Source organism: Lepidochelys olivacea (genome assembly GCF_965140295.1).
Source record: "Lepidochelys olivacea isolate rLepOli2 genome assembly, chromosome: 7".
NCBI lineage: Eukaryota > Metazoa > Chordata > Testudines > Cheloniidae > Lepidochelys > Lepidochelys olivacea.
Window position 1 is genome coordinate 62,047,542 of NC_140417.1, and position 16,602 is coordinate 62,064,143.

At 45.0% G+C, this 16,602-nt stretch overlaps 1 protein-coding gene across 5 annotated transcripts in view; it reads left to right on the forward strand.

Annotated features, from left to right (window-relative positions):
* Positions 1 to 16,602, forward strand: part of ADK (adenosine kinase) — a 549,228-nt gene that overhangs the window by 278,386 nt on the left and 254,240 nt on the right. For all 5 annotated transcript variants that reach the window (XM_084634813.1, XM_084634817.1, XM_084634815.1 and 2 more), the window contains one exon: positions 8,190 to 8,298. In XM_084634813.1, coding sequence (XP_084490939.1) covers positions 8,190 to 8,298 — 109 coding nt within the window. The remainder of the gene's footprint in view (positions 1 to 8,189; positions 8,299 to 16,602) is intronic.

Here is a 16,602-nt window from a genome sequence, read left to right on the forward strand (position 1 = left end):
TTCCAGTCCCAAGAGACCAGTTACTTACCTCAGGGCAATTTGTACCTTAGACCTCTGGCTAAAGATAATGCTTGTAGACAATCCTATAATAAACTAGTTAAAGATTTATTAACTAGGAAAAACAAATAAGTTATTCTTCTTCGAGTGATTGCTCATGTGCATTCCACAATAGGTTTGCGTGCTTGCCACGTGCACCAGTGCCAGAAGTTTTTCCTTTAGCAGTATCCATAGGGGAGCGCCTCTAGTGACCTAGAGGGCTCTGCTATGGCGCGGTACAAGGGGAGCTGCGCGCTCCCTCCACCCTCAGTTCCTCCTTGCCACCAGTGAAGGTGCTTCGGAACTGCTCTGCTCCAGCTCTGCTGTTGCTTTCCCTCTTGAACTCTGTTAGTTCATAATTAGTAATGCCTGTAGTTGTGTTTGGTTTTTTTAAGGGTAGTTTTAGTTAGAATTAGTTAAGTGCGCCTGTGGTCGGGGCATGCACCGGGCTTTAAATCGTGCAACACTTACAAACAGCCTATGCCCGTGAGTGATTTGCACACAGACTGTTTACGCTGTCTGGGGGAAACCCATCTCAGTGATGGCTGCAAGATTTGCAGTTCCTTCAAACCTTGGACCAAGAAGGAGATAAACATTCGGCTCCGAGCCATTTTGAGGGAGTTGGCCCTAACCCTGACACCTTTGCACTGCTCCGAGTCAGGCCTGAGCATCGTGGCATCGGTGCACAGCAACCCAATGGTCGGTACCGCTCCCTGTCCATGGGACATTCCAAAAAGGCGAAGAAGAGGTCTTCTCTGCCAAGGCACCAGAGTAAGACTGGGGGAGAGACTAGACCCTCGTTCTCAACACCGTTCCCCGCTCAGTGACCCCCCCCCCCCGTGCGCAATCTACACTGGTTCCCATCGACCCCCACCAGGTTGTCTGGCTGGGTACCGGCCAACAGGGGTTCCAGGCACCACTACACCTCGAGAGAACGTAGATCTCATGAGGAGAGTGTGCCCCGTCGGGACCGGGGCAGATGGCACTGGAGGTCGTTGTCTCTGAGAAGCTACCATAGCCCCTTGCAGTAAGGGCATCAACACCGTTCCCGTTTGTCTCGCTTGAGGTCCCCACCATGGCACCACTCCCGAAGCCCCAGGCGTCAATCGCCAGCACCCCACCATTGCGGATCCGTCCATCGGAGCTGGTCATGGAGCAGCTGCTACCAGCAGTACTCCTGCTCCTCCACGATGGGATCACGGTCTTGTGGTTGGCACCACTCCCAACAGCACCACTCGTCCCAGTCCCAGGATAGCGGTCAATTGTATGCCAGCCCGGCCTCCCTTCGAAGTTGTCACTCAATGGGACAGTCTAGTCAGGCTGGACAGCCCACTCCACCAGTGCCACAGCAGGTTGGTGGAACAAACAGACATGAAGTTACACAGTCTGAAGGACTCCCACAAGACATTAAAGACCCTTGGCCTCTATGTCCCAGCCCTGGCCAGGACCAAGTTCAGACCACAACAGGTTCCCGGTCAGGCCACCGACTCCAGATACGAGCCCCTTTATAAAAAGTCAAGGGATTATTGCCTGCAAATGCAATCCCGGCCTGCACCCCAGTCTGGGACCTCTAAGGGTAAACAGGCAGGAAAGTGCCAGTTTTGACGGGATGCCCTGGGACGATTTACCAGTTCATACCATGTATCCACCTGCAATAAAACTTCCCTTCTCCAACCAGTTGCATGTTTTTCTCCCAGAGTGTTCACGGCTGACCTCGGACTGATGGGTCCTCAACACTGTCTCCCAGGGCTACACCCTCTAGTTTACTTCTACCCCACCCTCCATCCCCGTCCCTCCTCAGAAACCCCTCTGACGAGAGCCTACTTGAGCAAGAGGTGAGGTGGCTTCTTGGCTTAGAGGTGGCGCCAACAAAGTTCAGACGCAAAGGGTTCTACTCCCACTATTTCCTTATCCCGAAGGCCAAAGGGAGGCCTGAACCAGTACATGGTAAAGCTCAAGTTTTGCATGATCTCTCTGGCCGCCATCAGCCCCTCCCTGGATCCCGGGGACTGGTATGCTGCTCTCGATCTACAGGACGTGTACTTCCACATTCATACATTCAGGGGATGCAGGCGTTTCCTCTGTTTCACGGCTGGGCCGGAGCACTACCAATTCACTGTCCTCCCGTTTAGCCTGTCCATGGCCCCTAGGGTATTCACAAAGTGTATGTCTGTGGTAGCGGCCTACCTCAGACATCGGGGGGTCCAGATCTTTCCCTACCTCGACAACTGGCTGGTCAAGGGCAGCTCCAGGTCACTGGTATAGGATCATGTATCGCTCCTCCTGTCCACGTGCACCACACTGGACCTGTTGATAAACGACAGCCAAGTCCACGTTAGTTCTGGTGCAGCGCATAGAGTTCATTGTGGCAATTCGGGACACGACATCAGCCAGAGCCTCCCTCCCACTGGACAAATTTGAAACCCTAAGGGAGCTCATCAGCTCAGTCATGAGGTTCCCCATGACCATAGCCAGAGCGTGTCTCCAACTCCTGGGTCATAAGTCGGCATGCACGTAGGTGGTTCGTCATGCAGACTCAGGATGCGGCCCCTCCAGCTCTGATTAACCTCAGTATTCTCCCAGTCCAAAGACAGGGTGGACAAAGTCCCCTCCGAGAAACATGCTTCAAGAGGTCCAAGAGGTCCCGTTCAGGGGACTCCCCCTTCTATGAAATTGGTGTCTTCTATGAAATTGACGCATCGGATCTGGGGTGGGGAGCCCATGTGGGAAACCTCCAGACCCCAGGTCTGTGGTCCACACAGGACCTTGCCCTGCACAAAAATGTCAAGGAGCTAAGGGCGGTCCGTCTGGCATGCGTGGTGTTCCTCTTGCACCTGGTAAGCAGAGTGGTCAGGGTGCTCACGGACAACACAGCCTCGATGTTCTACGTCAACAGGAAAGGTGGGGCCCGTTCCTCAGCCCTCTGCCAGGAAGCCCTCAGACTGTGGGACTTCTGCATAGCCTGCAACATTTACCTGGAAGCCCACCACTTACCAGGCATCTAGAACTCTAGGGCGGATCGGCTGAGCCGAGACTTCTCCTCTCAGCACAAGTGGTTACTGCACTCAGAGGTGGTGCACACGAGTTTCCGAACGTGGGGCACTCACCAAGTGGACCTGTTCATGACCTGGCAGAACCGCCGGTGTCCCCGCTTCTGCTCCAGGGGAGGGTTGGGCATGGGCGCGATCTCCGACGCCTGCCTTCTGTCCTGGTTAGGCCAACTTTTCTATGCCTTTCCCCCCGATTCCACTGATGGGCAAGGTCTTGAAAAAGATAAAAACGGACAGGGCCCAGGTCCTCCTAATCGCCCTGGCATGGCCCAGACAACATTGGTACGGGACTCTCACAAGCCTGGCAGTCGCCCCGCTCTGGCCGTTGCCATCCTGCCCGGACCAGCTCTCCCAGGACCAGTGTTGCCTCTTCCACCCCAGCCTCACGGCATGGCCGCTCAATGATTAGGTCGGGAGGAGAGGACTTGCTCGGAAGGGGTTCAGTGCTTCCTCCTGGAGGGCAGGCAGCCCTCCACGTGTCAGGCCTACCTGGGGAAATGGTCTCGGTTTTTCCAGTGGGCCGCTGATCGGGGCATCTTGCCTGTGGCTGCTCTGATCCATTTTATATTAGACTATCTCCTTCATGTTAGAGCCCAGGGCCTAGCACCCTCATCTGTCAAAGTGCACTTGGTGGCCATATCGGCCTTCCACCTGCCAGTGCAGGGTCACATGATATTCTCTCATTCCATGACTGGCCGATTCCTTAAGGGTTTGGATCACCTCTTCCCGTATGTTAGGCCCCCCGTCCCACAGTGGGACCTGAACTTGGTGCTGGCCAGGTTAACTGAACCTCCATTTGAACCGCTAGATACATGCTCCTGGTAACACCTCTCATGGAAGGCAGCCTTCCTGGTGGTGATCGCGTCCGCTATACAGGTCTCGGAGCTCTGGGCCCTAACCTCCGAACCCCCATACATGGTATTCCATAAAGATAAGGTCCAGCTACAACCACATCCTTTGTTCCTCCCTAAGGTGGTCTCCGCCTACCATATGGGCCAGGGCATTTTCCTATTGGTGCTCTATCCCAAACCCCATGCATCCAGCAAGGAGCACTGCTTCCACATGCTGGATGTGAGACGGGCTCTGGCCTTTTACCTGGAATGTACAAAACCGTTCAGGAAGTCTTTGCAACTGTTCATTGCCTCAGCCGAACACATGAGAGGCCAGCCAATCTCCACTCTTCAACTGGATCACCTCATGTATCCATACTTGTTAAGACCTGGCAGGAGTCCCCCTGCCGCCGTTGTGAGGGCACACTCGACCAGCGCACAAGCCTTGTTGGTTGCTTTTCTGGCCCATGTCCCTATTTAGGACATCGGCAGGGCTGCCACATGGTCATCGGTTCACACGTTCACCTCGCATTATGCGATCGTCTCCCAAACCGGGGAGGACACTGGGTTCAGGAGGGCCGTGCTCCGTCCCAAGTGTCTGTGAACTCCTGCCCACCTCCAACAGATACAGCTTGGAATCACCTATTGTGGAATGCACATGAGCAGTCACTCGAAGAAGAAAAGACAGTTACCTTTCTGTAACTGGTGTTCTTCAAGATGTGTTGCTCATGTCCATTCCACTTCCTGCCCTCCTTCCCCTTTGTTGGAGTTGTCTGGCAAGAAGCAACTGAGGGTGGGGGGAGCGCGCAGTGCCCCTTATATCGTGCCATGGTGGCGCCACTCCAGGGGTTGCTATGGGCGCTTCCCTACGGGTACTGCTAAGGGAACAACTTCCGGCACCAGTGCACATGGTGAGCACACACACCTATAGTGGAATGAACATGAGCAACACATCTCAAAGACAACCAGTTACGGAAAGGTAACTGTCTTTTACAAGGTTAAAGTAGGCACACATATATACACAAATGAGTTACAGTCAGTGGTTTTAAAAGATGACAGAGCTGTAGTAATGTCAGCTGTGAATGTCTTTTAGAGCTAACCCAGGTTGAGTCTAGGGATGCCTGCTTGTGTTTGCTAGCTCCAGCCATGTGAGAGTCCAAACACCAAGAGAGATCAAAAATATTATTGTCAGCTACTTTTATTTCCTTCTTCCAGAATTCAAGCTGATGGGACAAGCCCGTTGGCACATAGCCTCTTCATGGGAGTGAAGGGAGAGTTAACAAATGTGTGATCTCGCACAAAGGCCCATTTAGTTTTGATAGGCCTTCTTGATGAGCAAGAGACGATCCCTCCTGACTGGGTACACAGTTTCAGAGAAAACGTTTTTTACAGTTATAAAGTGAAAACTTAAATATTACCTTATAGCATGTGATAAAGAAATTGTAAGTGATATTAATGCATGCAGCAGCTTTCAAGCATTTCATATAGTCTAAAACTAAACACATTGTTATAAGTTCAATAACCATCTTAACCATACTAGCACACAGGTGAAACAGATTGGTTTCTAGCAACAAATTTGTCAGTGCTCGGCTGAGGCCTGAAGCCTTGGCAAGAGCTGGCACCTGGTCTGCCAGCATCACAATTATATCTTATGCTATAATTTCATGGGATAGAGATCCGTTCAAGTTAGTTCATGCTTTAATGCATAAGTAGGTAGAAGAATTTCTAGATTTGATCATCTGGAATAGCAACTGATACATTTTTCTGAAACTGTTAAATGTTTATTCAGTGGCATTAGTTAGCTTCAGTGGACTCTGCTGAACAGAGTACCCATTTCTCAGAGTCCCTAGCACCCCCCACCATCCCAAAATGTGGCCTCACTAGCCCTAGGACCATGGGTACTTTGGGAAAACTTTACTGCCCGCGGAGCACATTATCAAGGAGCAGCTTGCTTTGCAAAAGGCTTGATTGGTTCACTTGCCCTTGAGTGCTTTCTGATAGTATACTTGTGGATTGCAGATCAGAAGAGATTTGGTTAATGCTGACCTGAGTTGAGCTGCTGCTGTTTGCAAAAGGGATGTGGATTGCTGTTTGCAAAGGAGATAAAATTGATTGTGGATTGTTGGGATAGAGAGGACTAAGGAAGTTCTTCCCATAGAATTGTAGGATACTTCTGGATGACGCCTGGGACTAGGGTTGCCAGGCATTCGGTTTTCAACTGGAAGGCCCAGTCGAAAAGGGACCCTGGCGGCTCCGGTGAGCACTGCTTACTGGGCCATTAAAAGTCCGGTTGGCCACCCGCAGCAGGGCAGGCAAACTGTCTGCATGGCTCCCAGGAAGCTGCTGGCATCTTTCTCTGGCTCCTAGGCATAGAAGCAGCCCCAATGGCTCCACTCACTGCCTGAGCACTGGCTCCGCAGCCCCCATTGGCTGGGAACCATGGCCAATGGAAGCTGTGGGGGCAGTGCCTATTGGCAGGGGCAGCACCCACCGGCAGGGGTAGCACACGGAGCTGCCTGGCCACGCATCCCTCCGCCTAGGAGCCAGAGGGAGATGCCAGCAGCTTCTGGGAGCCACCTGAGGTGAGCGCCGCCCAGAGCCTGCACCCCTCACCCTCTCCTGCACCCAAACTCTCTGCCCGAGCTTTGAGCCCCCTTCTGCAGTCCGAACCTCTTGGCCCCAGTCAGGTGCCCCCTCCTGCATCCCAAACTCCTCATCCCCAGCTCCGTCCCAGAGCCTGCACCCCCAGCCAGAGCCCTCACCCCAACCCGGAGCCTGCTCCTGTACTCTGAACCCCTTGGCCCCACCCCCCAGCCAGGAGCCCCCTCATGCATCCCAAATCAGTCATCTCCAGCCCCAGCTGGAGCCGTCACCCCGTCTCACACCCCAACCCTCTCCCCTAGCCTGGTTAAAATGAGAACATGAGCGAGGGTAGGGGAGAGTGAGCGACAGACGGGGTGGATAGAGTGAGCAGTGGGCAGGACCTTGGGAAAGGGCTGGGGCAGAGGACAGGGCAAGGGTATTCAGTTTTCTGCAAATAGAAAGCTGGCAACTCTATTTGGGACCTGAGTCAAATGGAGCTGCATCTTTGCTGCAAAGAAATAGGGCTCAGCCTCTGGGTCCCAGCTTGTCTCGAACTTGGACCCTTTAGCCCTGCAGGGTCCTGGGACCCTGGGTCCAAACCACGGGTTAGCACAGTTGGAGTGTAGACACAATGGGGGTTAGCCTGGAGCCCAGGCTCAAACACAGGCTTACATTGCAGTGTAGACATATTCACACACACAAAATCCATAATTAGCAATACCCGGTAGTAGCTTGTGCTGTGTTCTGTGGATAAATAGAGCACTGCACTTTCCAGATTTGTTAATCTTGCTCTTTTTATCATCACAAAAATTCAAAAACCACGTTTAAATGTATTCTTAAGAGTCGTTTTTTCATTCTTCATGCAACAGCTTTCTCACAGTGGTACTAATAGTTTGTTCAGCTGCAGACGGAAGTGAATTTGACTTTTCAGCTTATTTAGCCAAGAACTACTTTCAAGAGTTTGGTTGAATCAAAGCCACGAAAAGGTGGAGGAAAAGGTTATTTATGCTTCCTTATCCTTTTAAATTATACTTTTGCTTCAGTGAATGATGATCTGGCAGAATATATTCATCTCAATTCTTTCTCCTATTGCCCTGTAGTTTTTGGAGTTTTGGGTCATTTCATATTAAATTAATTCGTATTAGTGGAGGTGGTCCCTAGTATCATAAATCTCTGATTGAAAAAAATAACCCTGCATGCACTGTTCTTGATTTCCCTTTTCCATAGAAAGGAAGTTTTGCTTTTTCTTCCCTTTACAACAATTTTTATTTTAAAATATGCAGAAGGATCTAATGCTTAGAGCAGGGAACTAGGGGCCAGAACTCTCCCCAGGTGTACAGTGTGTTCATGGGCAAGTCTTTTTACACCGGAGTGGTTGTGTTAAATCTTTTCATAGTGGAATTGCATACTAATGACTGTGTATGTGTATGACATACGTTTATAGGTTTTTCTGTAAATGTGGATTTAAAAAAACGTTTCTCAAGTTTTTATGATTTTTCTCTCCGTATATATTTATACATGTTATGTAGATATATTTTACATGGACTATTTAACTATTTTACATTATGGTAGCATTCATGCCCTCAGATATAAGTATTTTTAAAGAATCTTTTTATCTGATGTGGAGAACAATACTAGTGTTAAGAAAAAGGATGTGTCTAATTAATATGTGTTTCTTTGGTCATTTTAGGTCTCTTGTAGCTCACCTTGCTGCTGCCAATTGTTACAATAAGGAAAAACACCTTGATCTGGAGAAGAACTGGAAACTGGTGGAAAAGGCCAAAGTTTATTACATAGCAGTAAGTTTGGCTTATTTTAAAGTTATGAAATGTTTGTGGGTTACTATACTCAATTTCTGTAGCACTGAACTACTAGTGTCCATTTTGCATATGATGCAGGATAACTTTTGTGAATGTTGAGAAATAAAATGTCTGCTTCTGTTGTAACTTGATCAGATTTATTTACCTTGAAGTTTACATCCTTGTAAATACTGTTAGTTATATGCATTCTTAAAATGAGCACAGGAAGCCATAAGAAAAAAACTCTTAAAATGTGTTCTATAATAGTGCATCAAATTTACATTTCACATTTTCTGGCAAATTGTTGTGAAGGATGCATAGATCATGTAGAAAAACAATATTAGCCTAATTATTCACTGCAAACAGTTTGAGTTTATTTGTGAGAACCATCTTAATTGCTATTTATTCCATAGTAATTACCAATGCAACTTGCAACTTGATATTTCAGAAACAATGATCATGACAAGTCTCTTGAATATGGGCAGAGGGGGCAAGCTATGATTTCAGTGACTAAATTTTACTTCTGGTACCAAACTTTGGGGGAAAAAGAAAAATAGTAGGGTCACAATTAGTTTTCAGAATAAATATTATTTCTTGGGTTTTTTTTTTTTAATTTTGGAATTAATGAAACCATATTTGTGTAGATTGCCTTCTGCCTACATATAAGTGGTAAATTTTTCATCTTTCTCTCTTGATATGACCAATGGCAATTAGAGAATGTATAAAACATCTATGATAGATTAAAAACACATAATATGCAGATAATACATGCTTTCTGTATGAAAGCTGCTGTCATTTCGCAACCTGAGCTATTTGGGAACAGCTGGTAAGAAGTGTAAAAAATTGATTATCCAGGAGGAATAAGTACATTGAAAATAGTTATTTCTTTCAGCTAGCGTTAATGTCTCCTATAGCCTGTTAGTGTGCACTGCTGTAGGCTTTACATGGTTGTTATTGATTCTTGCATATGGCCAAGGCTGCCCCTTTATAGCTGTCAAACAAATACTTACACTGAGAAGATTATACAAAGGAAAGACATCCCATTGCTTCTGCTGCATATTTAAGATGTATTTAAAAATATGTATTTCTTCAATAGTCTGCTCATTTTTAATTTATACTTTTAAAAATGGACAGTATTTTAAATTTCAGATGATTATACTGTAGTGTGTTCTGAATGCCAGACTTGGGGCTAAATGCTATAGGGCTAAAAATTGCAGCAAGAATTGAGTATTGTTAAATGAAGAAGAATGACAAATGTTAGCCAAAGCCATACTGAACTAAGCTGTCTGTTTTCTACATTTGATACCTGTATATAATTATCACTGAATCTTTTAATGTGTGATTTAGAATAATTATTCTCAGTTGAAATGGTTCAGGGAAAGTTGGGAAGGTCACATAAGGGGAAAAAAGGGATTTTGTTGTATAGAAGTCCACTCTATACTTAATTTTGGTTTTAGAAGCCCATCTTCTGTGTTCAAGCACCGAGCTCAACCACACATTGAGGAGCCAATTTACCATACAGATTTGGGCTTATATTAAAAAGAAATTCCTGAAGTCTGATGGCCATCCAGACTTTATTACCCTCATTGACCAAGAAGCTCAAAAGTTAGGGAATAAGCTTGCAAAACTGAAAATAAAACAGAAGATATGAATAAATTTCAATGGAGAAGAGCTGGGAAATTGTATTGGATATTTGAATATGAAGGGCAGATTCGTGGAACACCAGGTTGATAGTGGGACCCAGAGAATATTCTGACAAGAAGAGGCCAATTGTCATTTTCTCCTCTCTCTTTGTTGCATTCTTCCCTCAGTCCAGTTCTCCATTGCGTATGACCGCTACAAAGGTGCAGTACTGCCACCACTCAAGCCAGTAACTTGGATGATAGACTGCAAAATAGAGTTATAACCCCATCCTTTTTTGTTGATGGTTGTAACATCCCAGTACTGAACAAGGTTAATCAATTGGCATTTCTTCTGGATCCCTGCCATTAATTGTCTGCTGGAAATCGTCTATCTTCTGCTGTCATTGGGACTGAGACACAGAATTTGAGCTCAAACTTTGATGACTCATAGTGACTACTTGGAGTAGATCGTTCATTTCTGACTGGGTTTGATAGTGGTAAACTGAAACAATGCAATATTTTGAGATACACATCATTTCTGGATAGGCCAATTTGGTAAAATTTCATTTGTTCTTTTGGAATGTGTTGCTCTTGATGTGAGAAATAAATTTCTGAAAATAGGAAATGTTTTTCATGTGTCAACTAACTCCCTCCCTACTTCCCGGAAAACTAGATAGCCTTTTCAGGAGAGTCTAAAATTGTCCAGTTCCCACCTGACATTGTTTGTTCAACAGTTCTATATATTAGAACTCTTACTGAATGACTTATTGAGAGCTTTCTTTATCCTCCATACAAGATATCTCTCAAGGTCTCTGGAACACTTCTGACTTTATTAAACAGAGTATCCATTCAACGTTTAGTCTAGTGTTGCACACTCTTTGCAATACTTTATGAAGAAACCTCTTTAAAGTTCTTAACCATTGAGATTATTTTTGAGATAGCAGCGTTAGTTTACGGAACACACTCTCTCTTTTCAGTTATCCATAAAGACAACTTAACCAGCGTACTGTGCTATCTTTTATGCCCAAACTCTCCATTATTTTTTCACCAGAATCAGGATATTCAGGATCTCCTATCTTAATGCCCATTTCCTTCCAAAAAAGCTGAGGCATCTCAAAAACTTAGATATAAAAAATGCCTTACAATTCTATTGAATTGAACAGAAGGCCTTGGAGCTTTTAATCTGTTCATACACTGGATTATGATAGGCCAAAGAAAAGACATAAAGCCAATAAGTATTCAAATGTATTATTACTGAAGTATACACTGTGACAAAGTTCCTCCTCTACCTTGGTGGGTCTTGCGCTTATTGGCAGATTTGCTCGCCTTGGAGCTTCATGGTAGCCCTCAGCTTGGCCGTTTTTCTGAACCCACAGTCCAGGCCGACGATTCCTGTGTCTGACCAGGAGTTGGGAGGTTTGGGGGGAACCCGGGCCCACCCTCTACTCCGGGTTCCAGCCCAGGGCCCTGTGGAATGCAGCTGTCTAGAGTGCCTCCTGGAACAGCTGTGCGACAGCTACAACTCCCTGGGCTACTTCCCCATGGCCTGCTCCCAACACCTTCTTTACTCTCACCATAGGACCTTCCTCCTGGTGTCTGATAATGCTTGTACTCCTCAGTCCTCTAACAGTCCACGTTCTCACTCTCAGCTCCTAGTGCTTCTTGCTCCCAGCTCCTCACATGCACACTGCAAACTGAAGTGAGCTCCTTTTTAAACCCAGATTAGCCTGCCTTAATTGATTCTAGCAGCTTCTTGATTGGCTGCAGGTGTTCTAATCAGCCTGTCTGTCATAATTGTCTCCAGAAGGTTCCCGATTGTTCTGGAATCTTCCCTGTTCCCTTACACAGGGAAAAGGGACCTATTTAACCTGGGGCTAATATATCTGCCTTCTATTACTCTCCTGTAGCCATCCAGCCCAACCCTGTCACAATGCGCATGAAAGCCTTGTCCTGAGGATATCAAGCTATTCCATCTTCTTGGTACAGATGGGCAATGCTTCCCTAAGACAGTTCTGAAATATTGTGTGGTCCTCTATATATACTTACTAGAGTAGATACATATGCCTTTTCAAATGCAGCATTCAGTAGAGCAGCATTCAGATGAAACTCAGCCCTGAAATCTAATCAGTTCACAGAGGGGGAACAGGTCCAAAGAAAAAGAGCAATGGACCTATGGCAGAACCCTGAGAGGGAATTTGTGTTACCGTTTATGAACACAATACATTCATTTTATCCATCTGGCGAAAAGATGTAGACAGATTGGAGAGAAACTACCCAAGAAGAGAACCTTGAAAACCATAGGTTGAAGAAAGATGTAGACCAGGCTGAACCAATCCTCTAAAGTTAGGAAAACTGAAAAAGATGTCAAAGAAAGAAAGAAGAAAACAGAAGACTGATCAATTCTTTTAGCTTTGAAATAATTCCATATTTTAGCAATTTTTCATAATATTTTACAGGTCTTCAAACCCCCTCCCTTCCACTCTCCAGTCTTACTTAAACACAGCAGTTTCTTCCATTGGCATTATATCCTACAGATTCTTATCTTCTTTTCATTCTGGATCAGCTGTACTTTTGGTGGCTAATCAGAGTTTCCTGACAGGACTTTAATGTTTGCTCACGCTTGGGCACTTACGTTTCCTCAAAGTTCCTGTTTAAGAGTTCTTCCTACTCTAAACATCACAGTACTGTCTGTTTCTGTAGTCCATTAATGGGCCGTATCCTGAACTCTGATTTTATTTATGTAAGACTTACGTTTCTTAGTGGTTTTCTTCTATCAATATGTACATTCTTTTGGGACTGGATTTTTAGAAATTGTGGCTAAAATTTTCAAATTAGAGTGACCTAAATCTCTATTTAGACACCTGAATGGTCTGATTTTTTCAGAGACACTGCACTACCATTATTGTGATTATTTAGGCATATAAATAGGAAGTCTGATTGTCAGATGACCATCTGCAATTCCTCTTGTGAACTGCAGGTGCTCACACTTCTGAAAGTCAGAGTACTTATTTTATTTAGGTGCCTAATTTAGACACTTATATTTTGAAAAAAATTCCAAACATTTGGAATTTAATATAATACAATCTTTATTAATATCTCCTGTGGGAAAAAAAGGGCTGCCTATTGAAGAGAGCCATTGAGGAGAGCAGAAAAGGAGGGTCTTATTCAGATGTTTTACTTTTATTTGACTCTGGTATTCAATAAACACTGTTATATATTGACATGGAATTCTCTGCTTATCCAATGAGAATGGGGAAAAAATTGAGAACGGAGGAAGTGCTTGTCTCCATTAAAAGTTGCAGTTAACCAGGTGGGATTTTAATTCAGTTCTGATGATTGATTCTGCTTCCTCATGCAGACAGAATAATATAAACTTTTCCCAATGTGTTGTATCCTGTTCCATATTTTTCCTCATGTCCCAATTAGATATCACCATTTCTCCCAGTTAGTGTTTCTCAGTTTGCTCTTCAGTACTGTACCCATGTTAATTAATGTTTGCTGTTGGAGGTGTAAAGTAGGTGAAGTACCATAACTTGTTGCTGTTAATGCATTAATTCCTTATATCTTTGTAATCTTAGAAATTTCTTTGTTTTGCCTTTAGTTGTTCATCTGCTCATAAACAGTAGCCCCTTACTGAGTGCGTTGAAATTACATGATTGATTACCATTACTGTTCTATTTAATAACTCACATGTTAATGTGGTGGCTTTTAGTGTTGAATAATTGCACAGCTTTTAAGAATGTTAAACCAATCAGATCACTGAATTAGTAGAATATCCAAATGACCCTTTCCTTAAAAGGGAAAATAATAGATTGTTGGTGAGGGAATGTCTTTGAATTACTTTTTAAAGTTAAGGCTTGTAAACAAAAAAAAAACCTTTTAATTTGTGAGTGCTTAAGAGAAAGAGACATCCTTTATTGGACCAACTTTTGTTGATGAGAGAGAAAAAGCTTTCAAACTTAGACAGCTCTTCAGTTCTAGGAAGTTTACTCAGAGTGTCACGGCTACATACAAGATGGAACAGATTGTTTAACATAAGTGGTTAACATATTAATATATTTCAATGATGTCTCTTTAAAATCTTTGCTATTTTAGTGTCTTCAAGGGCTTTTTGAGTAGCCAATTGGCAATTAAAGGATATGTCATCATGTGGCTCAGCTCCCTGCAAGACCAATATTTGTTTCTCCTTTAGCATGGGTGCCTGTTTAATGCTTCTGATGCTCAGTTCTTTGCCCTGGCAGTGCTTGAAACTTTCGTGTTCCTCAGTACCTATGAATTTGTCAGAAAGGAGATATAGGGCAGTGATACAGTTCTGTGGTGACCTAGAATCCTATTTTCGATGTCTCCGACTCAAGGAATATTTCCAACACACCTCTGAACAGCATACTAACCCACAGAGATCTTCCTACCAACACTACAAAAAGAAGGATTCTGGGTGGACTCCTCCTGAAGGTCAAAACAACAGATTGGACTTCTACATAGAGTGCTTCCGCCGACGTGTACGGGCTGAAATTGTGGAAAAGCAGCATCACTTGCCCCATAACCTCAGGAGTGCAGAACACAGTGCCATCCACAGCCTCAGAAACAACTCTGACATCATAATCAAAAAGGCTGACAAAGGAGGTGCTGTCGTCATCATGAATAGATCGGAATATGAACAAGAGACTGCTAGGGAGCTCTCCAACATCTTATTCTACAAGCCATTACCCTCTGATTCCACTGAGGGTTACCAAAAGAAACTACACCATCTGCTCAAGAAACTCCCTGAAAAAGCACAAGAGCAAATCTGCACAGACACACCCCTAGAATCCCGACCTGGGGTATTCCATCTGCTACCCAAGATCCATAAACCTGGAAATCCTGGACTCCCCATTATCTCAGGCATTATCCTGCACCCTGACAGCAGGATTGTCTGGCTATGTAGACTCCTTCCTCAGGCCCTATGCTACCGGCACTCCCAGCTATCTTCGAGACACCACTGACTTCCTGAGGAAACTACAGTCCATTGGTGATCTTCTGAAAACATCATCCTAGCCACTATGGATGTAGAAGCCCTGTACACCAACATTCCACACAAAGATGGACTACAAGCCCTCAGGAACACTATCCTCGATAATGTCACGGCAAACCTGGTGGCTGAACTTTTGTGACTTTGTCCTCACCCATAACTATTTCACATTTGGGGACAATGTATACCTTCAAATTAGCAGCACTGCAATGGGTACCCGCATGGACCCACAGTATGCCAACTTTTTTATGGCCGACTTAGAACAACGCTTCCTCAGTTCTCATCCCCTAATGCCCCTACTCTACTTGTGCTACATTGATGACAACTTCATCATCTGGATCCATGAAAAAGAAGCCCTTGAGGAATTCCACCATGATTTCAACAATTTCCATCCCCCCATCAACCTCAGCCTGGACCAGTCCACACAAGAGATCCACTTCCTGGACACTACGGTGCTAATAAGCGATGGTCACATAAACACCACCCTATACCGGAAACCTACTGACCACTATTCCTACCTACATGCCTCCAGCTTTCACCCAGACCACACCACACGGTCCACTGTCTACAGCCAAGCTCTACAATACAACCGCGTTTGCTCCAACCCCTCAAACAGAGACAAACACCTAGAGGATCTCTATCAAGCATTCTTACAATTACAATACCCACCTGCGGAAGTGAAGAAACAGATTGACAGAGCCAGAAGAGTTCCCAGAAGTCATCTACTACAGGACAGGCCCAACAAAGAAAATAACAGAATGCCACTAGCCGTCACCTTCGGCCCCCAACTAAAACCTCTCCAGTGCATCATCAAGGATCTACAACCTATCCTGAAGGACGACCCATCATTCTCACAGAGCTTGGGAGACAGGCCAGTTCTTGCTTACAGACAGCCCCCCAACCTGAAGCAAATACTCACCAGCAACCATACAACAGAACCACTAACCCAGGAACCTATCCTTGCAACAAAGCCCGTTGCCAGCTGTGTCCACATATCTATTCAGGGGACACCTTCATAGGACCTAATCACATCAGCCACACTATCAGAGGCTCGTTCACCTGCGCATCTACCAATGTGATATATGCCATCATGTGCCAGCAATGCCCCTCTGCCATGTACATTGGGCAAACTGGCCGGTCTCTATGTAAAAGAATAAATGGACACACATCAGACATTAATAATTATAACATTCAAAAACCAGTTAGAGAACACTTCCATCTCTTTGGTCACTCGATTACAGACCTAAAAGTGGCAATTCTTCAACAAAAAAACTTCAAAAACAGACTCCAATGAGAGACTGCTGAATTGGAATTAATTTGCAAACTGGACACCATTAACTTAGTTTTACTTTGTGTAATGACACATCCACTCCCAGTCTTTATTCAAGCCTATTTCCCCATGTTTATTTTCCCCCCCGACTGTTCCTCACATGTTCTTATCAACTGCTGGAAATGGCCCATCTTAATTATCACTACAAAAGGTTTTTTTCTCTCCTGATGGTAATAGCTCACCTTAACTGATCACTCTCGTTATAGTGTGTATGGTAACACTCATTGTTTCATGTTCTCTGTGTATATAAAATATTCCTGCTGTATTTTCCACTGCATGCATCCGATGAAGTAGGTTTTAGCCCACGAAAGCTTATGCTCAAATAAATTTGTTAGTCTCTAAGG